This window comes from Eublepharis macularius, chromosome 9 (genome assembly GCF_028583425.1).
Source record: "Eublepharis macularius isolate TG4126 chromosome 9, MPM_Emac_v1.0, whole genome shotgun sequence".
Lineage (NCBI taxonomy): Eukaryota > Metazoa > Chordata > Lepidosauria > Squamata > Eublepharidae > Eublepharis > Eublepharis macularius.
Genome location: NC_072798.1, coordinates 56,275,547 through 56,299,897, shown reverse-complemented (window position 1 = coordinate 56,299,897; position 24,351 = coordinate 56,275,547). Strand labels below are relative to the sequence as shown.

Sequence of the window (24,351 nt, the reverse complement as noted above, 5' to 3'; positions counted from 1 at the left end):
AGCTAGTAAAATGGTGTTGTCATTTGTCTTATGCTGTAAGGGTGTATATTTTTAATGTAATGGAATTGATACAAATAAAAATTATTCAGTTGCTATATTACAATAGCTTGAAACAAGCACAATAAATTAAATTAATTTTATTTCTGCCACACAGATAACAACAACAGAGTGAAGCTAATGCCTGATGCTAGTATACCTGGTTCTGATTATATCAATGCCAGCTATGTGTCTGTAAGTCTGAAGTAACTTATAACTATTACCACATTCTCCCTCTTTAAATCTATTAGGCAAAGTGATTTATATAAGAATTTGTATAATTTTTCCTTTCTACTCTTCCACCACTGTTGCTGCTTCTTTCATTATAGGCTTGTAATATGGGAAGTGACTGTTTTTAGTATTAAGATTAATAACAGTTGTAATATTTGGCACTTTAAAGCTTGTAAAATGATGCCAAAGGAGAATGAAGTAGAAATATATTCGTTCATACTTTGTAACTCCTACTACAGCTGATCATAATGGCTAGTACCCTACATTTCAGCGCTTTGCTACTGTTCTCCAGAACTTCCTCCCTTCATTTGCCAACCTCACAGAACACTTTTATTCCTACTATCATTTCATCTCTGCTACAAGTAACAAGCAGCTGGTTGCTCACTCAGAGCTATTGGGAGGTAGCTGTCTTTTACATCAAGATAAAAGCAGATACCTGGCTGAAGGAAGAAGGATTTCCCTGGGATAGGCTGTGGAATTTGCCAAGTGAAAGACTAGTATGTTTGTTTCCATCTCACACTTCTAGCCACTCAGTATATTCTAGACAAAGACAGTATGGCTTGACAGAACAAGAAGCTTCTGGAGTTTATTCAATTTTCCCCCTTAGTTTAAAAAAAAATATGTGTGATTTTGGATTTGAAGTGGCACAACAGAATTCTAGACAAGAAGTTTGAAGATGGAAATGTAATATATAATGTATTAGATGTAAATGGAAATGCATACAGTCATGAAACTTCAGGAATTTCCAGTGTCCATAAATCAGACAGACGCCTACCTGCATATTCCAAAACAGCTCTCTGATAGCAAGTATCTGCATTTTCCCTACTACTACAAATACTTATGGTGCAAAGCAATACCATTTGGTCTCACCCAAGTTCAAAGTATTCACAGAGCTAGCATGCTTAAAAGCAAACTAGATGAGATGCTGATGATGAATAAGTGAAGCTGCCTTGTACTGAGTCAGACCCTTCAGTGGCTCTCTCTGAGGCAACGACTGATGAATTAGTACTCTACTGAGCAGAAACACAACTGCTTGGTATCCATGCTGCAAATCCATGTTCTGACATCACAGCTATTCATACAGTTCTTCAGTACTGAGCCAGCAGCAGATATCAAGCAACTGAGGCAGAGGTATTGGGCTTGTTAGCTATCGTAACCTAGGAAGAAGAAACACAAAGGGAAACATCAACCTAAGGTAGATGAATACAGTTCTGTTCCTCCATACCAACACCACTGGAACTGATCTTGGAAGTAATTAATTCAAGAGATTGTTGCAATCCCAAGAACACCATGAATTCCCAGGCATCCAACTCATAGGCTCTTTTTCCGCAGGTCATTTGAAAGGTTCCTCACAGGATATGCTCCATCACTGTGACTCACTACTGCCAGGGTCACCTAGGGATCCATCCCAGTTACAGTATTCTAGCTCTTCTAGAAATTGATCACTAGACTCTGTATGCAGCATCATAAAGTATGGTTCTGGATCCTTGGGAATGGTTCATCTCTCCTGACTACCTTTTTTCCTATTGAGAGCACAAGACTGTTATTGCAGGGATTGGGATCAGTATTCAGTGGTCTCTTACTGGTAGCATTCACCATGTGTATCTATGAGCTGCTATAAGTTTCATCACACAACTGTTGGTATCCATCTTCACTCCTATTGGCTACAGTCTCTTGCCCATCACTTTCAGCTCCTGCTCCTCCTTCGGACCAATAGAATATCCCTTGACCCCAACAACAGTTGATGCTACCGGGTCCACATCCATAACTGCTACCAAAACATTGGTATTTTGGTACCTTTTACATCTGACTCTTCCTAGGTGTTAGGTGCGACAGTTCTGCCTTTTCCTCTCAATCCAAGGAGGAAAATGGCAGTGCCTTGGAATCTGACAGGTGATATAAAATCTTGCCCAGCATGTCTGACTGATGCCAAAGCTCTATCCTCCTCTGAGTACATGAGGATACATGCAGCTGATTCGTGTGGGCATCTTTCTGGGACTGGAGATAAAATGGCCATCTCTGAAATGTTAAAACTCAATCTTTGGTCTTATAACTGCCAATGCACAGACTGCTGGCAAGACAATTCAGTGGTCTTACCAGAGTTCACGTTGCAATTGCATCACCTGCAGTCATGAGACGTATAGTTGGTCCTCACCTAACAGGGAAACCCTTTGAACTTTTAGCTGCCCGGTACCTGAGACACTGCACCTTTAAAGTCACCTTCCTGGCTGCAATCAGAAAAGAGGTTGAAACTCTGCACTGTGCACTTAGACCCTGCTTATTTGCAACTTCATATACAAAGCACTCCTACAGCCAGGCATCTCTTTCCCACCAAATGTTGTGTCTGGGATTGCTTCCCAGTTCTGACATTGGGTGCATAGAGAGCCCTGCAGTGCCCTTTATATGCCGTAAAACATTTTCCTTTGACCTGGACTGATCTTCCCCCCTTCAGAAAATACTGGGTCACAGCTATTGTCAATCTTTGCTATGAGCTGACCCATAAGAGATTTCTATTGACAATCAGTGGTTTCTCAAGGACTACCTTCTGCAGAAGGATCCCTCTTTCTGAGCTCTGCAGAATGGCCTCCTGGCCACAGCCTTTCACCTTTATAAGGCATTAGGCTCTAGATGTTAGAACCACAGTAGCTGCAACTTTCAGCAGGGCAATACTCAACAGTCTCTTTTCCTAGCTGCATCTGTACCTGCTTCCAAATAAGACATCTTGCTAATTGTTACCCATCAGTGCACAGAGATCATGAAAAAAGGGGGGGAACAGTGGTTTACTTATAACTGATGTTCATCAAATAGTCACAACCAACTCCTCCTTCCCCACAACAGAGGTTTTTCACTTGCTGTGATGATACTTATTTGGAGGATCTGAGCTGGAAGACATACCTCCTCCCCAATATGCTCAGTCAAGACTGTGCCTAAAAACAGCTTCTAGTTATTTCCAAATTGGTGTTCTGCACAGGCACAAACCTCATCAGTGTGAACACACATAGAACGACATAAAATCAGTCATAAGTAAGCAACCTGTTTTTTCAGATGCAGTAAAGTCTGCCCAGGGAGGGAAGGAGGCATGGTATAGTCCTATCTTGTTAGATCTTGGAAGCTAAGCAGGGTCAGTACTTAGGTGGGTGACCACCAAAGAAGACTCTGCAGAGGAAGGCAGTGGCAAACCACCTCTACTTCTAACTTGCCTTGAAAGCCACTTACTGCATAAGCTGGTTGCAACTTGATGGCACGTACACACAAACACACACAAAGTCTGCCTTCTTTGTTTCCATATATGATCAGAATACATGTCTCATTAATTAAAGAGGATTCGATATTAGAGCAGCATTCAGATGGGCTCAGTCACTAACAGCCAATTGGCTGTTTCATCTTTAAAAGCTGGACAGCCTCCTGTCTATCACACTCACTTTTCCATTTTAAAAAATTCCCTATATCTACTAATCCTGAAGTCCAACACCAATGCAAGGGTCCAGGTGGTTGGAAAGCACATAATCCAAAATGTAGAAAAGCAGGGCCAAATTTCATGTGCTAGATAGAAGCCCGTGGTGTTCACAAGACAAAGCTAGTCTTGGGGAAGGCAAAAGTACTCAGTCACATGACAAAAAGTGCAGTGACTTGGGAACCAAAGGAAGTAAAGAATAAATAGTGGCTGTGTGTCTGGGAGGGCCCCAAATAAGATAAAATTGGAAGGGTTCTAGGAGCAGAGAGGTATTAAAACCTAGATAAAAACAGAAAATGGAGGTATCTGACCCAAAAATATATGGTTGGTTCATGTGTGATATAATTGGACATAGTAATTGTGAGAGTCTGCTGTGGCAAAATGTCCACTAAGGAGATCTGAGTATCCTTGGTTAATTATCCAAATGTCAATTCTGATTGAGATTCAGATCTGCTGAGATGCCATGTCAGCTCTCCAGTTAGCAATAGCATGACTGCATCAGGTGTGGTCCTGTTTTCTGATGCCTTGTATTCTGTGCTGACCAAAGTCCTGTTTATTTGCTCTAATGCAAAACAGAAAGGCAGACAGATCTCATCTATAAGAGTGACAGGACAAAATAGAAACAGCAGAGAAACAGTGTCTTCATGACCCTCAGATCCAAATCCTCCATTATTATTATTATAGTCCTGAATCAGAACCCAGATAAAAGATTAGAAGAAACTGATTTGCTTAATTTGGAAAATATTAAATTAATTCAACCACTTCCATGGATTAAAAATGCCCAAGCGTTTGGTATGCTTTCTCGACCATATACTCAATTATCTTAGTGACAGAGTCATTCCTAGAGCAGCTATGATTGGCATATGCAAGAAAAATGTGATCTAAGTAAATGATTAATATTGTGGTTTGGCTGAAGAGTGGAGAAACCATTTGGTTATGTTAGCTTCCTCGATATTTGAAGTATTAACCATGTTAGTCCACTGCAGCTAAAATAACAAAAGACTATTATGGCTCCTTAAAGATTAACAAACTGATTATGGCATAAGCTTTCATGAGCCAAAGCACATCTGACAAAGTGGGGCCTAGCTCACAAAAACTCATGCCATAATAAAATATGTTAATCTTTAAGGTGATACAAAACTCTCTTGTTGATATCTACGCTTCTTATGAAATAATTTTCAAAAAATTATTTCATTGCATAGTTTTATTGTAACTGTTGTTCAGAATGAGCTCTTATTAAAACAGACTACTAGAAGGCAGATAAAAGGAGTGCACACCATGTCGTGCATGTTTTTCGATATTCCTTTTTGGAATATATGTGTCTGTGTTCCTATGCTCATACTCATTTTTTCCTTACCTTACAGTGATTGATAGGAATAAAGGTTGTCAGTCATAAAAAGTATAATTGATTTTTTTAATATGCAGTTGTATCTTAATAAATATGGTCTTTTGGGGTTTCCTTTCTCCTTTTTAATTTTCTGTTGTAAGAAAGCTTATAGATTTTTTAAAAAAATTTATTTGAACATTAAAATGAATGAAAAATAGGAGAGCCGGTTAGGAAGTCAAATCCAGGTATCAGCCTTGTTCCATTCAAAGACATAAAAAGGGACTAATTTCTGAGTAGATAGGCTTAGGATAGCTCTGATAATTTTGAAAGAAGATACTGGTTCATACTGGAGGAAGATAAGTCCATCATGGATCTATACTTACCAGTCAGCTAAAATCTAGATACTTACAGGTCAAATAATTCACAGCTGTTAGTTATCTGATACATAATATAGAGAACAGGTGGCAGAGAGAAGCTATATTAATCCTCCCCACTGTAAGAGTGAGGTGAGGGACCATAATTCAGAGATGCAAAACTTAGTTTGTTATGTGCCCCTTCATTCTAGTGGGCTACCACTGAAAATAGGATATTTGGACCTGGTCTGTCAAGCAGGGCTTTTCTGACTGTCTTTATACACTTGCAGAAAAAATATTAAAAATAAATATAGCATTATCAGTGCAAGTCTCTATTTATAATATTTATCAGGCAGATCTCTGATTATATAGAGTAAGATTTATATCTAATTCTGAACACAGGCCTAGATGTGGATCATTAACTCTGCATATTGGGGCCATGTACAGAGGAGGGATATCTATCTATAAACTTGGGGGAACTCCAGGTTTGTTTGTATGTTTGTTTAAAACATTCATTAGCTGTCTTTCTACCTTTCAGGAATTCAAGGCAGCTTATAATATGAATAAAATAATAATTACTTTGCAGAAAATCTTAAATTATAGAACAGTAAGTTTTTTTAAAAAAAGTTTTAAATGCCAGTATCTTACTGGAATTCCTTATGAGATCTTGGCAACTATTTTGGATTTGGTTAGGCAATTTAGGTAATCCAAAATGGCCACTGCAGTTACACTTCAACACTGGAGGTAATTGGGGAAAGAAGGAGTGAGCAAGTAGTCAAGGAAAGAAGGAAGATGAAATGAGTGGGAAGAAGGAAAGAAATATAGAGTAGAGAGGGAAATGGGGACTCCAGGAAAACTGAAAAGCTGCAAGTGGGAAGAAAGGAAAGACAGGAGAAAGAGTGGCAGATAGAGATATGAGACAGATACATGAGAGGGAGGGAAGGGCCCAGGAAAAGGAGAGAAACTGTGGTGGGGAGGAAAGGAGGGAAAATAAAGATAGATGGGGGGGTCATCAGCTAGGCATGATGAGGTTCCCCGTGCAAAGCCTCACGGATCCCTGGCTTGTCAAAGATGTTGTGGGATCCAGATTATTTCTAACAGCCTGTAAAAATATTTATGTAATTCCTAGGATCAATGAAAGTTTACTACGTATATGACTAAACACTGTCACTTAGTTTGGTGAGGGTCACAGTAAACGGAATGATACTGATGAAGGTTGAAGTGGACAGATTCCATCAATTTTCGCCCATTTCCATAGGAAACAATGAAATGATCAAATTTTGAATGTTCTCATGCAACAGTGGAGTAGGCTTCTGTCATGAGCAATATGAAGTTGACTTCAAATGAGGTTGCTATGGGATGTATCTCCTTTTTTTTCTTTCCCTGAATCAATTGTTGTCTTGTCCTTAGGGCTATTTATGTCCAAATGAATTTATTGCTACTCAAGGGCCATTACCTGGCACGGTGGGGGATTTCTGGAGAATGGTATGGGAAACGAGAGCAAAAACCCTTGTGATGCTTACGCAGTGTTTTGAGAAAGGTCGGGTAAGTAACCAGAAGAGGAACTGCAAACACAATTAATAACTGGCAATTATGCATTCAAGAACCCAAACAACTATTCTTAATAGACCATATTGTTCCATACTGATTACAGATAAGATGTCATCAATACTGGCCTGAAGACAACATACCAGTGACTGTTTTTGGAGATATAGTGATTACTAAATTAGTGGAAGACCATCAAATAGATTGGACCATCAGGGATCTAAAAATTGAAAGGGTAAGGCCAGATCTGATTAATCATTCTTTTTTAAAAAAAAACTTCCATACAGTGTATAAAAATCATGATTAACCTGCTTCTACAATGTCTATTTTTAATCCTAATTATCTAGCTTTCCTTCCCCCCTCCTTTTATTTTGAAATATTAAAGACCAATAGATTGGTGAGTAAGCTTATAACTCAATAGACAACATTCAACCTGAAGTACCCCAAAACAGAAAATAAAGTAGTTACATAATAGAGTACTAATAACTTTCGATATAAGTCCTTGTCTAATACCAACATATACACATTTCAAAACCCGATATTTATAGGGGATAGAATAAACTTATTTAAGTGGACATCCATATCTTATAATCAGAATGATTTGGTATAATGTTATTGGTTCTAAAATAAGCAATAACTGGATCCCAATAAGTTTGCATATGGTTAAATTTAGAAAGTACAGAATCTCCCATAAAAAAACAATTTCGAGTAATTTGAGACATAATATAACTTTCCCAAATCCTATCATACCATATTTCAAGTGTAAATTTTGCAGTCTTTCCAATGAAAAGCAATAGTCTGCCTGGCTGCGGCTACCAACAAAGAGATAAAGCTTCTCTTGCATTTTTACACTGAAATATCTGGCCAGTGATCCAAAAGCAAGAATTTGGGACTAGGAGAAATATCCACTCCACTATTTGATTCCTAACGTTTGACCAAAAATTTGCTACTTCCTGACATTCCCACCATAAATGAAAATATGTTCCCAACTAGCCACAATTTTTCCAACAATATGGAGTGTATTTGGTGTCTATGGAGACAAATAGGTGTCATATACCAATTTGCTATAAGTTTTAAAAATTGAGTTTTAACACTAAGGATTGGAGACGAGTTTGATGGAGACTGCCATATCTTGTCCCAATTATCCAAAGACAAATCTATTGGTAAAGTCTTTGCACATTTACTTACGTAAGTTGAAGGAGATGACAGGTAGGTATCCAAAATAATTTTGTAAATGTGAGAAAGAAGGCTTCTTACTTTTAAACTGTATTTATCTATAATGGTGTCAAAGGCAGTCAAAGGTTTAAGAGTAATTTTCCTGGGGTTTATTTCCAACATGATACTACGAACCTGGAGGTAGTGGAACCAATGGACAAACTTATGTTGTTTCGATTCCACCTCTTCCTTAGTTAACACTGCATTATCTTTAAACCACTGAATACGTTATCCAGGCCTACCTGTTGCTGTAATAGAAAAGATTTAAAGTCACTACCCTGTGGGAGCCAGTGTAAGTTTAAAACACTCAAAACAGGAGAGAGGGGAGAGGCTAGTCTCTTCTTGAGTCTGTCCCAGATTTTAAGAGTATTACTCAAAATTGGATTTGAAGCAACTGTATGAGATCTAAGATTTGGTTTCGACCATATTGTTCCTGGCATTGGGAGGGGTAATGCATAAACAGATTCTATAGCCACCCATTTAGCCTCTGGGCTAGAATGTAGAAGTTGTAATAATTGAGTCATTTGCACAGCCCAGTAATAAAATTTTAAATTGGGCATGGATAGACCTTCCGTTTTAGTGGGTCTACACAAAGTATAGAAATTAATCCTCGGCTCCACCCCCCCCCCAAAAAAAAAGAAATTATTAAATGACTTTTGCCATTTTGCCAGCTTGGAATCTGGAAGTTCAATTGGTATCGTCTGTATAAAGAAAAAAAAATTGGGAAGGGCAAATGTTTTTAAAATTGCCAATCTGTCTGCCCATGAAAGATGTAGCTTATTCCGTTGCATTAATTTATTTGAAATATCTTGGAACAGTTCATCATGATTATATTTCATGATCTTAGAGAAATCAATTGGGACTTTAATACCAAGGTATTTCCAGCTTTCCGTAATCCAAGTGAAGAGGAAAGCCTTTTTAATATCTACAGCAGTATCGTGGGATAAATTAATTGGGTATATTTCTGATCTTTGTACATTTAACTTCAGGCCAGAGATCCATCCAAGCTGTTCCAAAAGAGAGAGCAAGGGAGAAATGGATTCAGTCGGAGATGTAATATACAACACCACATCATCGGCAAAAAGAGAAAGCTTATGCTCTGTGTCACCTATCCTAACTCCTTTTATATAGCTTTCCTGAATGTTTATGGCATCTTTATGAATAAATAATATAAGATTTTATATTGCTAGATGGCTATGTGCTTCTAGACAACTTACAACGTACTCTGCAAGACTAGAAGGGTATCACGAGGATACCATTTCCCCTACTCCTACTTTAGCACTGTAGCAAACAACTAAAAATGTAGAAAACATTAGAGGCTTATGAAAATTCACTGAATCTCAATGTAGGTTCACATATGCTATGTATTGCTCACTAGCTTCTACAGTGAGTTGATTTCTTGTTTTCTCTCATTTTTGAAGTCAAGATGAAGTACTTTCTCCATCATTGAAGTCAAAGTGCAGTACATAGGATCACCAAGAGATCTCTCATTTAGACAGGGGCATGAATCAGAATACGAAGCAAATTTCGTCACGAAATGGGCCGTTTCGTGTATCATGAAACCGTGATTTTCACAAATTCACAACTTTTTGGCCTGTTTCGTTAGCTTCGTGAATGATTCGTAATTTCAGACAGGCTGGCGCTGATTCATTGATTCCCTAGGCAACAATGGGCCCAGACCTTTTGTTGCCATTGGAAACCCCAATCATAGCCCACTTACCCTTGATTGGCAGCTCTCCTAGCCATCTGGAGAGCTTCCATTCTGCCCTATACAGCCAGGAGCTGGGTGTCAATCCCCTAGGCAACCAAGGAGGTGGGTCTTCTGTAGCCATGGGCACACCAATCTCACCCCTCCAAACCCTGTTAGTCAGGTCTGTCAGCCAATCACAGACCTCCTGTTCTGCTCAATGTCAGCGTTTTTTATAAAACGCACTTCTCTCTGCCTTGTGTTTCAGTCCCAGTAGCTGCCCCAGGGAAACACCAGGGCCCCAGGGTGAGGTGCTGCCCTTGCAGCTGGGGTACAGAGTGGTTATGCTCCAGGCACGAGGGATGGATGATGATCACATGGGAAGGAACATCACTGCTACGATCAAGGCTGGGCTGAGGGAGTGAGTGCCTGGGGGTGATTTTGTCCATGGCATCATGGTCACCAATGCTTTCCGCATGCTGGCAGCCCTGAGAGAGACATCCCTTGATGGCCTTGTCTGCCTGGCACATAAGCTGCACCTGATCATGGCAGATGCTCTTAGGCTAGGTAGCAAGGTCAAGGCCACCTGAGACCAGGCAATGTTGTCTATGTGTGACTTGTTGGACAATTGCCAGCATCTGGCTTCACACTTCTCCTGCAGTGTGAAGTCTTCGCATGAGCTGCTCCAGAGGCAGGGGGAGGGGGGCGATCCTGAGCACTACCTCTACCAGGACATGCCCACCCTCTGGAACTCCACCTAAGACATGGTTAGTCGTCTGGTGGAGCAAAAAGATCCGGTCCAGGACATCATGTCGTCCGTGGCTATTATGCAGGAGGGAGAGGAAGTCAGCATCAGCTATGTCAATTGGTTGACCCTATCCCAGATGGTCTGTGTCCTTAAGCCCTTTAAGGATGCCACTGAACTCCTATGCTCCTACCAGTCCAGCCTGAAACAGGTCATCCCCCTGATCTATGGGCTGGACCAGGTGCTGGTCGATGAGCTGGCGAATGAGGAAGATCTTGCCCCCAGAGTCAGGGACTTGGTCAGGAGGTTGCAGGCGGGCATAGCTGCCCACTTGCATCCTCTCTGCCAGGAGTAGCCATACAGACTGGCCTGCATATGTGACCCCCAGATAAAGGGCAGCATCGCCATGTGGGATGGCCAGCTGCAGGACAGGAAGAAGGTCCTGCACAGAGTGGTGCGCAGGTATCAGGCACAAAAAGCAGGATGGAGGGTGGAGGAGGAGCAGGAGCAGGAGCAGGAGGCTGTAAACGAGTCAGGCATCCCCAGTCATGAGAACCCTCCCAACAGGGACCTCTGGTCATATGTGGTGGGCTGTGTGGTTGATGCCAGCAGGGTTGGTGCACCTGTCAGGGCGGAGGACTCAGTGGGGGCCATGGTGTTAGAGTACCTTGTCAAGCCCCTTCCCACACCAACCCCCTAGAGTACTGGGCATGAAAATCTGCCATCTGGCTGGACCTCTCCATCGTGGCCACTAACATCCTCTCCTGCCCTCCCACCACTGTCCAGAGTGAGTGGGTATTCTCCCACCTGGGAGACCTTTTCCGTCCCCACCGCACACATCTGCATCTGGACCTGGTGGATATGTTGTCTTTTATTAAGGTCAACCTCCCCATGCTTGGGTACCCCTCCCTGGACCTGGACTTATCTGGGCCCTGAGCCACCCCAGATCGATGTGTGTCCATCCGCCTACTGCCAGGCTCCAGGGAAAAGCTTTCTCCTGTGCTCCTGTTGCGAGGGCTCAGTTGCTTACTCTTCTTTTTGTTTTATTTACTCCTTCAGTCTTGTTTTTTGCCATTATCCTGCATGGGAAGGTGTCTAAGTTCTACTGCTGGGTCAAAGCTGAGTGGGCACCTCCGCCAGGGGGATCACAGGACAACCATTTTTTTGTGTTCCTTCTTACTCTTGCTTTGAGCACCCATCTCTGCATGCTGTTTGGGCGCCAGGCTTGGGGCCACCGCCTGGCTCTGGGGCAAAGCTGTGGGCACCTCCCCTGGAGGCTCACACAGAGACAACCTTTTGTTTTAGTTCCTCCTTACTCTTTCTTTGAGCACCGGTCTTGAATGGCAGGGTGTCTGTGCACTGTTTGGGTGCCAGTCTCAGGGGCACTGCCTGGCTCTGGAGCAAAGCTGAGTGTGAGCATCTCCCCTGGAGGCTCACACAGAGACAACCTTTTGTTTTTGTTCCTCCTTACTCTTTCTTTGAGCACCTGTCTTGAATGGCAGGGTGTCTGTGCGCTCTTGGGCACCAGTCGCAGGGCCACTGCCTGGCTCTGGGGCCAAGCTTAGTGGGATCCTTGCCCAAGGGCTCACAGGACTGATATTCTTTCTTGGAGCACCTGTGCTGAATTGTAAGGGGTCTGTGGGTTATGTCCCTCCTGTACCAAAAGTAAAATGGTCCACCGTCAGGCTCTGTCTGGGCCACTCACACATCCTTGTGGGGGAAGGCTGTGTCAGTCTGTAGCACTGTCAATTTTCTCCTCACAGTGGCGGGCGGGGGGGGGGGGGCGCTGTTTCAATTGTGTGGCACATGCCCTTCAGCCAGTGTCTAGGACCATATTAGAGATTAAATAGAGAAACTTTTTCATGTTCTCATATGAACCACAGTATTTTTAATTAAATACTATATGTTATTGAATGGTGAAAAGTCAAGTAAAGAACACATATATTTGAATTAGGCCTGGCTGCTGATTTCAGTAATCCTTGGATGAGCCCTGAATGGTATTTCAGATGGCAGCAGTATAGAATGCAATGAAGTATTCAAGGGTTTTCAAACACTTGCTATCTGATCAACAGCAGCTACTAATATATTCTAGGTCACTTGTTTCCTGAAACATTCCAGTGATTTTATGGTGTTCTTGATTCTTGAAAAGAATTCTGTGTCAAATAGCCATATTTTACACTATTTGAGACATAATAATGCAGTACAGTATTAGTTTTCTGATACAGTATATTATTAGATTTTTGGCATCATAAAATACTAATTTTACCCTTCTAAAATAATCTAATCAAGGGTAAGTTTCTCAGACAAAAGGGCTTAAATAAACTTTGCTAACAAATCTTACTGTAATTTGTTCCTATATAGCTGTGACCTCTTAAAATATAGGTCAAGGTTTACCATGAAAATTATAAAACAAAAATCTTTATTGTTTCATCTTTGAAAGCATGGGGATTGTATGATGGTACGCCAGTGCAACTTTACTGCTTGGCCTGAACATGGAGTACCTGAAACGACTGCATCATTAATCCATTTTGTAAAGCTGATCCGTGCTAGCCGAGCGCATGATAGTACTCCTATAGTTGTTCATTGCAGGTAAGTGGAAATTTCAGTAAACATTAAGACTAAATAATAATGGTGATGCACATGAACAGTTTCACAAGAGCAAGATTTGGGTCCCATAGTACCTTAAAGATGAACTAGATCTAGTTGGGCTTTAAGGAGGTACTGGACCCAAATCTTGCCACCTGAAACTCTTTCACAAGCACATCTTCAGATTTTTAAGACAAAGGGACCTTTGGTCTGTGCTTGAAATGGGTGCAAACTTGGGCAATAGATCAGGGACAGATTTGGTGTGTTAAGACAGTGAGGGAAGGCAGAACCTGAGTTTTAATCTTTATGGAACATATTAAAAAACAAAAAGGAAATCAGGGAAAATTTAGGTAGGTTGAAAGAGCAATATAAAATACTAAATTTAGGGAAATACTGACCTACAAGTAACTAGGTGGCCTATAAAATTACACAAGCATTGGAAATGCTAGTAGGGGTGTACACCAAAATTTTTTTGGTAAATTCAAAATTGTGTTACCAAATCTGAGAAAAAAATCTGAATTGATTCTTTAATCACATCAGAGAATCACATCCAACAGAACTAGTGTTATTCACGGCAGCTAGACACAGGGTACAGCCAGTGGGGAAACACCACAGAACAGAACCAAGCAGTACCCAGCCACAAGCACAAGGCATTCATTTGCTTCAGTTTGCTTCTGTTGAACTAAGTTGCAACAGTGCTGCTTGCTTCAATTTGGTTTGGGTGGAATGAATGTGATTCTCTGAAGTGATGTTGGTCCCCTTGCTTCAGTTTGGTTCTGGGGGATTCTATTCCCATGCTTCAGTTTGGTTCCATTGGGCTTTTTCTGGGATGAGCTCAGTTTGCATTTGGGAGTGCACCTTGGCCATGGCATTCTGGCGCCAGTGTGTTTCTGCAATGTGAGTCAACTTTGACTTTTTCCCCATAGGAAACAACAGAGTGGCTGCTGGCACCTTGTTCAGGGGTACATAGAATTGGCCCATGGGGCTGAATCTTCCTGAAACTTGAAGATTTTTAGAGGACAGTTAGGAGTAGGTTCCCTCCAAATTTGATAAAGTTCGCTTGAAAAATGACTCTCCTATCCCACCGGATAGTGCCCCCCCCCCGAGTTATTTTCCCATAGAAAACAATGTCCATATTTTACTGAATTTTACTGAAAATTCAGGAAAAAATCAGGATACCTTTTTTTAAAATTTGGAATACCCAAATTTTACCAAATCAGCCAAAATTCGGTATTTTAATTCAAATATCAAACTGAACTGTACACCCCTAATCCCTAGTGCAAGCCATCCCAGTTACTCTAAATGTTTCCTCCAATGGGTTAGTCTAAAGTTGGATCCCACCCTCAGTAATGTTCCCACCTCTCTGAACAGCACTCAGATTAGGGAAAGGGATAAGTTTGGAGAGCAAGGAAGCTAGGATTCCAAATCCTAGCAAGGGAGGGTAGGTAAAGCAGCAGAGTGGAACAGTTCATTCATTGCCTATAACTAACATCCAAAGCAGCGGGAGAAAGATTCAGATGGGGGATGGGAATCTCTGTCCTAAAGTGTAAGTGGTGGAGGGAGCAATCTTGGGCATCAGATTGAATCTTTGAACAAAGCCTTGTCATGATGTGGGGGAGGAAAAGTTTGGGATGGAACAGAACCCATTTTTTCATGCCAGTATGCAATTTTTGTATACTATATTCCCTGGACATTTACTGTTGAGGCAAAATTCTACTTGTTGCATTTTTAGATCCTCTCTGTCATCGGGTGTGGGGGAATCAGAATCCTAGCTCTTATTGGTGTTAGAAAAAGGTAACTGGGAAAGAGAGGAGGAAGATGGCAGCAGGTGAGGTAATGGGGACAGTGGGGTGGATCTGGATAGGATAATTGGATTACCTGAGTGACAACAAGCCTGATTAATGCCCTGTTAACAAATGCTAGTAGATGGGCCCTGGCTTTACTTATGATTAGGTTTTCAGGGAAGCCTGAATTCTAAGACAGCTCCTGGATGATCTTAAACAATTTATTATTATCCTGCAAACCTCAGTGAATCATGACCAAAATGTTGATGAGTCTTGGGAAGCCGAAGACAGAAGCCATTGTCAGGGTGTGTCCATGCTCCCAAGGGAACCGCTGAATCAGCTTCCCAATTGCCTATAGCCCAGTATTCCCACTGGACTTCTGTTTTATTTCAACTATAGGAAGTCCAGTCCAAAACCAAGCCACACTGGTGCATAGCTAACAGTGACATAGTGGCAGTTTTGTGTTTGTAAGGCAGCAGTAGCAATGATTGGAATGGAATAGCTGATAGTTACCCAGAAACACTGCCTGTTGCCCCCACTTGCATGTAGGGTTGGCTGGCATGATGACATACTAATACCACTTTGAAAGTAACCCTTTCTCTACTGTGCACACCTGTGCCCTCTTTTTGAGGCACCATGTTACCAATTGTTAAGGGAGAAAGGGTTGTGGAGCCAATTTGAAGTAGGTAGGTGTTGGAGGGGGGCAGGATTTGCAGCAGTCAGGATCAAGGATCCTCCTCCCTTGCTTATTGTGTGGAGTGTTTGGTTCTGCATCCCCAGTTGGAGGAACGGAGTGCCCATAACAGTTCTGAGCAGAGCAGAGTTAGCAATATGCTGGGTTTGTTCTCCACCCTGGCTGACTGTACAAAGTTCCCTTTTTGTGTAAAATGTCATTTGTCTATGCCGATTCTGTGAATCTGGGCAGATCATGAGGGAGAGCGCAGAATGGATTACATTAGTGCTAAATTCTTGTGGCCTTCTTACATATCCAGGGTAATGCTGATCGCCACCTTGGGGGTCAAGTAGCAATTTTTCACAGGCCAGTTTGGCTAGGGATGGTGGAGATATTTTGCCATCTTCTGGGCATGGAGCAGGGGTCACTGGGGCAGTTGGGGGGGCGTAGTTGTGAATTTCCTGCATTGTGCAGGGAGTTGGACTAGATGACCGTAGAGGTCCCTTCCAACTCTATGATTCTGTGATCTAGTGTTCTCATCACTGAAGTCTGATTGAGAGCAGTCTCATAACGTGATGCCAGTACTGGGATGGGATCTGGACTGAGAGGGTTTAGGATGCCGTTAAGTCTTGCTTCTCTTTGGCCCTAAGCCACCACATTGTCAGTGCAGCACTATGCCAGTGTATCTCTATGTTACTCAGGATAGGGCCTTTGGTACAATTCTAACCAACAGGGTCACCAACCTTCCAATGGGGCCTGGAGTTCCCTTGGAATTACAACTGACCTCCAGGCTGCAGAGATCAGTTCCCCAGGAGGAAATGGTAACTTCAGAAGGTGGACTCAGCAGCATTACATCTCTGTTGAGCTCCCTCCTCTCCACAAACTCCACCCTCCCCAGGCACTGCCTCCAAATCTCCAGCAATTTCCCAAACTGGAGTTGGAAACTCTACTAACTGGTTCCAGGTTGGCCTTAGTAGTGCACCCTTAGACTTACATGTGCAAATAATTCATCCCTTACTTGTTCTTTATAGTGCTGGAGTTGGAAGAACCGGAGTTTACATTGCCCTTGATCATTTAACACAGCACGTAAATGACCATGACTTTGTGGACGTATATGGACTTGTAGCTGAGCTGAGAACTGAAAGGATGTGTACAGTACAGAATCTGGTAAGCTATTTTGGAGCCTACAGTTTGGCATAGCTCTCATGATCAGCAGCTGAGGAAGTAAACCTGTCTCTAGTCTTGGACTGAACCACTTCAGAATAGCAAATAGCAGCTTGCCTGATGGAATGCTGCCCCCTTGAAAAAACATTGCTGCACATAGAATACTAGCATGACAGCTGGAAGGCTGGGCCAGAGCAGTCATGCTTAGAGTGTGGAATGTACTTTTCCTCCTTGGAAGATAGCAAAAGAATAGGCATTTTCTTTTAAGGCTCATCTGCACTTTATAGCCATTGCTTGAAAATCTTCAGTGAGTTTTGCTGTGCGGTGCAGTAGAGGAGAAATATATAGATACAAAATAATAAAACTGAAATCTAAAACTAAAAAATAAATAAAACTAAAGTCACATTGATGTGGTGTGTCTAGTGGAGGGTTTCATCTTACTGTTCTACACTACTGTTTTATACAAATTAAGCCAAAAAAATTCTTCACTCACTAGACTGGACCCCCTCCTTCCCCTTTTCACCAGAAAAAAAGCTGGTCGGATTCATACTCAGATGCTGTTAGATAGCTAATAAGAGACTCCTTTGATTTACCTTTTCTTTTTTGCATTAAACTTATTGGTACCTACTTTATGCTAGGATAGGAGCCCTATGCAGACATTATGTTGGTGTTCTGTTCACGCAGAGTGGGAGCCCATCAGCTGTACTTCGGGGAGCGCAATACAGTCAGTCACTGTATTGTGTGAATAGGGCAATGCATGTGATGTTTCATGTGGATACAACTTCTGATGTGAACTCTCCTGGTTTGCCTGAATGGATTCTGTACCCGCATGGAAAATTCACATGTACGTACCCTATTCACATAGTATCATGCTCCCAGAAACAAGTGGTTGGTGAGTTCTCACTTTGCGTGAATGAAACATCAATGTAACTCCTGCAGAGGGCTATAGTGAGATACAAACAGGAATAGATAATCCTAAGCAGAGCCAGCCTTGAGTTTAGATGTGTCCATTTCCCTTTACATTTAACAGTCGAGTGTCAAACATGTATAATGTTTAGTAAACATTCTGTGTGCATAGTCCAAAACTTAATTGAATTATTTTACAATTAGAAGTAAATTCTACATTCATTGATTATCTCATGCATTTTAATTATTCGGCATATATTTTTAAATAAAAAAGCTGAATACCCTTTCATTTTCACATTTCACAGGCACAGTATATATTTTTGCACCAGTGTGTTTTGGATTTGTTGACAATCAAGAGGAGCAGCCAGCCAGTATGTTTTGTTAATTATTCAGTATTGCAAAAGATGGACTCTTTGGATGCCATGGAAGGTAAGCAAATATCTATAGATGTAGATACGTATATGTAGATAAGAAATTTTATAAGCTTCCTTTCAGCATTCCCCAGGGCATCTTTAAAAAATTAAACAGAGTAAAATACATTAGTCAACAAAGAAATTACTTAAATGGACTGTTTAAGAACAGCACATCATATAGCCATAAAAATGGGGATGAGTTAATTTCTGTAGTTCTGTTCCATTTAGTATTTCTTCTCTACTCATGGGGTTTTGATTTGAAGATATTCTTTTAAAGTTCATGGATTTCAATGGAGTAGTCCCCAGAACTAGTTCTGCACAATGTCAGTCAGAGTCCAGCGAAGCATACTTGTGGCTTTCAGGAAAGTGCCAGGTTTGCTTCTGAGATCAGAGAAGAACATACTTCTGTACATGCATCTGAGGTCTCAGAAGAGAGACAGGCACTGAGAAAACCATCTCCGAGCACCAAGAATTGAGTTCAAACTTGGTTAGGCTGCTCGTCAGAAGTCCCTTGAACAGGATTTGATACAGTGAGCAGCTTGAAGGAGTGGTATAATCAGATTTTGTAATAATCCCTAATAAAAACCAAAGCTCAAGTAAACAATGCTCTAACTATTTTTAACTGTCCAAGGGCAGTTGTTTGACCATATTGCTTTAGCACTGTGAGAAATTATCATGGAAGCTAAGCAGGGTCAGCTCTGGTTAGTACTTGGATGGGAGACCACCAAGGAAGTCCAGGGTTGCTATGCAAATGCAGATGCTGGCAAACCCTCTCTGTTCATCTCTTGCCAAACATCCTACGGGGGTTGCCATAAATCATCTGCAACTTGATGGCACTTTACACACACACATTTGGTTTGCATGTTTCTGCATCCTACTCAAAATAGCAATTGGTGAAGCTCAATCTGTCTAGAATCAGAAATCCAGAGACGTAACAAAAAAGAATCACTCGATGTTATATTCCCCCCATCAATCTATTTTAATCCAAAATGCAAATTAACAGACACAGAAAGCAATATTAAACAAGGAGCTTTGTAGAACAGAAAGCGCCGGACAATTCCCATTGTCCTTCCATTGTTTGTAGGATTTGTGCTAAACTTTCAAATATAACCTACGACATTCTTAAAAGCTTCAATTAGTATATCTATTTCTTTCATAGGTGATGTGGAACTTGAGTGGGAAGAAACTACAATGTAACTACTACAAGGATGAAACCTTATTATGTTTCTAGAAGCTAATGGATTTTTTTACATCAGGGGCCAAAACAAACCCCTTTCATACAACTAATTAAAAATAAAGAGCAAGTTTTTGTAAAAAAAAAAAAGTTTATGTTCTATTTATGTGCCTTCATAAATATTATAAATATTAAATGATACTTTTGTATGGAGTGCAAACCAATTATTGTGATAATATTTTATTTACCATATACAATCCATCAACAGTTAGCAAAATATGATTAATTGAAACCTGAACATTTAACACTGTATTTGACCCATGGATTTTATTGGGAGTCAAGGTAGCTTTCCACATTATGAGAGATGCATAGGACTGCTGTGTCTCCACTGCTTTTCCAGATAATATTTGGTATGATATAACACATGATGTGACATAATCTGCACTGTGGGCTTTTCTACACATTCAACTGACTCCCGATTTTTGTAGCAGTCAATCCACAAAGATTGGAATTGGTTTGAGTATGGTTCTTCCACATATCTGCCTTCACTCTGCATTTTTATAGTTGTGAAGTCAGTTTATTTTGTGCTGCACGTGCCTTGTGTTATCTTCCCTTCACTAGCTAATGAAATGAGGCAGAAAATAAAAAAAACAAAATGCAAAAATATCCCATCATGTGTTGCCTCGATCTAAGATAGTACTGGGAAGAAAGAGTCAAGCAACTGTTGAGGCTGCTTTGCAGGTTATACTGTGTGGCAAAAGTGTATTTATTGAAAGGAAGTTATGGCCAAATCTGGCTCTCCTTTGGGTGGATCTATTTTCTCACCAAACCTAACTGTATTTCTAAACAAATGCTGATTCATACTTCACATTTTCAAGAGTATGCATAAAACATTGTACATGGACTCTGTAAGAATATAATGGTTGCAGTTCTACATGCTGTAAGCACACTTAAGTCCATTGATCTCAATGGACTCAAACATGCTTAACTGTGACAAAAGTGTGAAGTGACTCTGAGTTGTGACTAGCTTTGTCTGGGTTGTGCCCACTGTTCAAAATTATGGACTATGTACTTTCATAAGTCGACATATAAGCAAGTCATTTCAAAATTGTAGCTAGAAGCCCTGATCCAAAGAAGGTGAGTCACTCATAGAAGCAAGCTTCCATGTATATCAGGAATTGTACATTGGAATATGAAAAGGTCACTATGCTGCTGTAGCATAATGGTTAAGTGGGTTGGCTGTGAATCAGCACTCTGCTAGTTCAACTTCCACTACTGCCATGAACTTTGCAGGTGACCTTGGGTAAGCCACTTTTCTCAGCCCCAGCTCCCCAGCTGTACTGTGGGGATAATAATAACACTGACTTTGTTCACTGCTCATAGTGTAGCACCATAAGCACGTTGTTGTTGTTGTTATCATGTATTGCTTCCAAGGGGATGCACATCCCGGTGCACGCTCAAAGGCATATTTTGATGCTTCCATGTTTTGATGCACAAACCATTGATAGTAACAACTGACTTCCTCATTTGGATGTGCATCTAATTTAGGTCTAATTTTACTTATATGTATTTGAAAGCTTGCTCCTAAGCATGTACTGCCTTTTCTGGATGAAGGTATGGATCTTCCATTGAAAAGCTTTAAAAGCAAACATTCTATTTAATTCAAAATAACATTTTAATAAATCCCAAATGAGCCAAATGTGATGTGAAGCATTCATATTCCTCAGGTGTATATAGTTTTCTGTGAATTTGCTGTATTTTTTGTTGTTAGTTGTGTGTGAAAGCTGCCATCCCTCTATTGAACTCTAGTATGGAAGCTATAGTAAGTTTAGTGGATGACTTGCAGGTTTATCACAATAATATTTCCTTAAATATATTCTCTTGTGTTTTGACCCTTTGTTTTAAGGATGTTGGGATACCATCTTATGATCCTAAACAGCTGAAAACTCATCCCCTGTCATTGTGGGGATGAATTATATACAGTACACAGCATGTTTTCAGGGACACTTGCTTGAGGTAATGTGTGAAGTTGTCATGATGAAAAATAATTGTCTCACATTCTTGTGACTTTTCTAATGCTGGGGGAAGAAAAGAAATAAAGTTTTACATTTTTATTATACAACATAACTTTTAGTAATTTGTGATATCCTGTATACTAGTGGTTCTCAAATATTTTTTTAGAAGTTCTAAACTTCTAAACTTATCAGCAAAAGTCTCCTTAGCCCAGAGAAAGGCTTCAAGTTGCTGGGTTACTGTACGTTTCAGGCCCCCTTTGCAAAAAAACCCTCCATACTACCTTCCCTTTTCTCAACTTAAAACATAGGAATTTCATGTTACTTATCCCTGTTCAAGGTTATATTCTATTTTTCATATTTTATACCATTACAGAGCAATGTGTTATATTTCATGGCCATTTTGTGCATCATGTAGAGGCAAATCCAAATTTGTCATTAAGCTTCCTAGAGCTTTCTCTTATAGCTCACCATGTTCCTTCTCTTCCTTCTTTCTGTCCTTACAGCCCACCTGGGAGAAATTGCAATAAGGGGTGTGCCCCAAGGTAAAAACATTATACTTTCATATCCAGGGTTTGGCAGGGGCAGTTCATAATTGCTTATGCCCATGTAGGACATCGCCGTTTGGGGAATCAATCTGTGTGGATTTTGGACTTCTGGTGCTTCGGGACCATTACTTTCAATGGAGAATGTATATGAGGGTCTGGAACAGCTGTTTATAAAGATAATGGCACTAAATTTACATAGAACATGGTCCTCCCTCTAATCTAAAGACCTCTAAGTTTCAAGCAGATTGATCAAATGAGGTTAGATTTTACAGACATCTGAAGCAGATGCTTCTCTGTGCAGCCACATCTCTCTACTGCTTCCTAAAATGTTGGGCAAGCAGCAACCTAGAAAAAAAGCCCCAACCAGCCAGTAGCATTAAAAAACCCTATGTTCATTCATTTCATTTTCCTATTTTTACAGTGACTGGCTGGCAACAAAATGTTTTTACCTTTCTGCTGAAAACTTGGTGTCTGCTATCCTTCCTTGTTGTGGTTGGTTGTTTTCTTTCACAAAGAGAAGAAAGTTTCCTTTGCTGATGCTCTCATCCCATAGGTCTGCCATTATTCCCTATGGGGAACTTGTTCCAACCAAATGACACCAAAAAATGCAGCAGAGTTACTGCTGTGACACTGTGACACTGAGAGATCTCTGTCTTTTGGTGCTACACCTCTGAAGATGCCAGCCACAGCTGCTGGCGAAACGTCAGGAACTACAATGCCAAGACCACGGCAATACAGCCCGGAAAACCCACAACAACCATCGTTCTCCGGCCGTGAAAGCCTTCGACAATACATTACTGCTGCTTGTCCGCTAAAGAACCCCCAAGTTTCAAGTCTTTCTCTCTACCTCACACTGCTTCTTAACTTACTAATTTTAAGCATACTACTAAAATATAAAAACTAGACCACTTTTAAATGGCTCTGAAAATCAATCATGAGAGCATAAAATTTTGCAACTGAAAGAGATGAGTCTACGATTATTTTCTAGTAAAAGAAGTAATATCATATGATCTATATTTTGGAGCAAAGGAAAAATTAAAAGATTTCTAGCCTCAGAAAAATTGCTGCTTTCAAAAGTCACATGGTATACAGTGTCCACACTACCTACACGACAGTCATATACTCTGCCAAAGTATGGTACCCTACGATACCTCCCTTGCAAAACTCTAGATGTGAAGACATTTAGACACACCAACATAAAGGTATGCCTATACCGAAGAACAGTCAAATTGAACAATAGTCAGGAAGCTGACCAGATGGAAGAATACCAACAAATTGGTTAGAGCAAACACATGGTACTCTACAAATCGTGCTTTTATAATCATACCTAATAAATGCTTCTTAATCATGCTCATAGCTTCCTGTCTGGTGACTGACTGGAGAGAGTCCAAGGAAAGATTAAGGAGCTAAAGTCATTGCTCTACAAGTTTATCCCAATGGGAACAACACAGTCCTCTCTACTCAAGCTGATGTAGCCCTCTTGGATGTCAGAATGTATGATTTTAACTTTAAGGGGGAAAACATTCAAGCCCAAGCTTCAGGAGATGATTGTCCCAATTCAGCTCAGAGGGCCACACCCACTACACAATATGGAATTCCAGAGATGAAACAGAAATTTAAAGAGGATTGAATCAAAGTACTCCTCTGTTTTATTGATCCAAATTCCTGCCTTATATAAACTTTGCGCAGCCACCTTGGCATAGAAGAGTTTAATGGCAGTTGGAATATATTGAGCTCCAGATGAATGAAAGAAGCAACAGATATTTGTTGCCACTGTAGCCAATCTTTTTTTTAATTATTTATTGAGAAACAAATAGCTATAACTACAGAAGAAGAAATAACAAGTTCAACAATAACATTAACATCATGAAGTAACAACAACAAAGATAAAATACAGTTTGAACAGTTTTAACTATATATGCTAACAGACGGAGTGATTGTCAAGAATTGTCTGATATAATTCATTCGGAGGAGACGTATCTTTACTAGCAATAAATTCAAAGAAGGGCCACCATTTTTCAAAGAAAGATGATTTGAAAGAGAGGTTTTCGTTTTTACATATGACATGTGATAATTTTTCTAATATGAATTGATCCCAGACTTTAACGTACCATTGGTCTGTATTTGGGATATTTTTCTGGTTCCATCGTGATGCTATCAGCATTTTAGCCACCAACAGTACGCTATCAATCAAGTAGCCAATCTTTTAACATGAGCAGCTTGGACTGACCAAGTTAATCTTTGATCAAACCCAACCCCCTAGTTATTTAAGACGGGACCTCCTTGATGTTGCTATCATGCATTTGCCACTTGTGGTGTGCCTGAGATTTTTTACCAAAGACAATGACCTTGGATTTTTTATAGTTAACTATCAGGTTTTCTTCTAGACAATAAGAGATAAAAGCCTTTTTCAGAGAGGACAGTCCTGAAATTTATCTTGATAGAAGAACTGCATCATCAGCAAAGAGGAACTGTCACATTAGCAACAGATGGAGAAT

The 24,351-nt window shown here is 40.6% G+C and overlaps 1 protein-coding gene across 1 annotated transcript in view; it reads left to right on the top strand.

Moving 5' to 3' along the window:
- Nucleotides 1-19,628, top strand: part of PTPRQ (protein tyrosine phosphatase receptor type Q) — a 197,034-nt gene extending 177,406 nt beyond the window's left edge. The window contains exons 47-53 of the mRNA XM_054989033.1: nucleotides 155-231; nucleotides 6,812-6,946; nucleotides 7,056-7,181; nucleotides 13,034-13,182; nucleotides 16,668-16,803; nucleotides 18,012-18,135; nucleotides 19,279-19,628. Of these exons, the coding sequence (XP_054845008.1) occupies nucleotides 155-231; nucleotides 6,812-6,946; nucleotides 7,056-7,181; nucleotides 13,034-13,182; nucleotides 16,668-16,803; nucleotides 18,012-18,135; nucleotides 19,279-19,316 (785 nt within the window). The 3' untranslated portion in view covers nucleotides 19,317-19,628. The remainder of the gene's footprint in view (nucleotides 1-154; nucleotides 232-6,811; nucleotides 6,947-7,055; nucleotides 7,182-13,033; nucleotides 13,183-16,667; nucleotides 16,804-18,011; nucleotides 18,136-19,278) is intronic.
- Nucleotides 19,629-24,351: the final 4,723 nt, after the last annotated feature.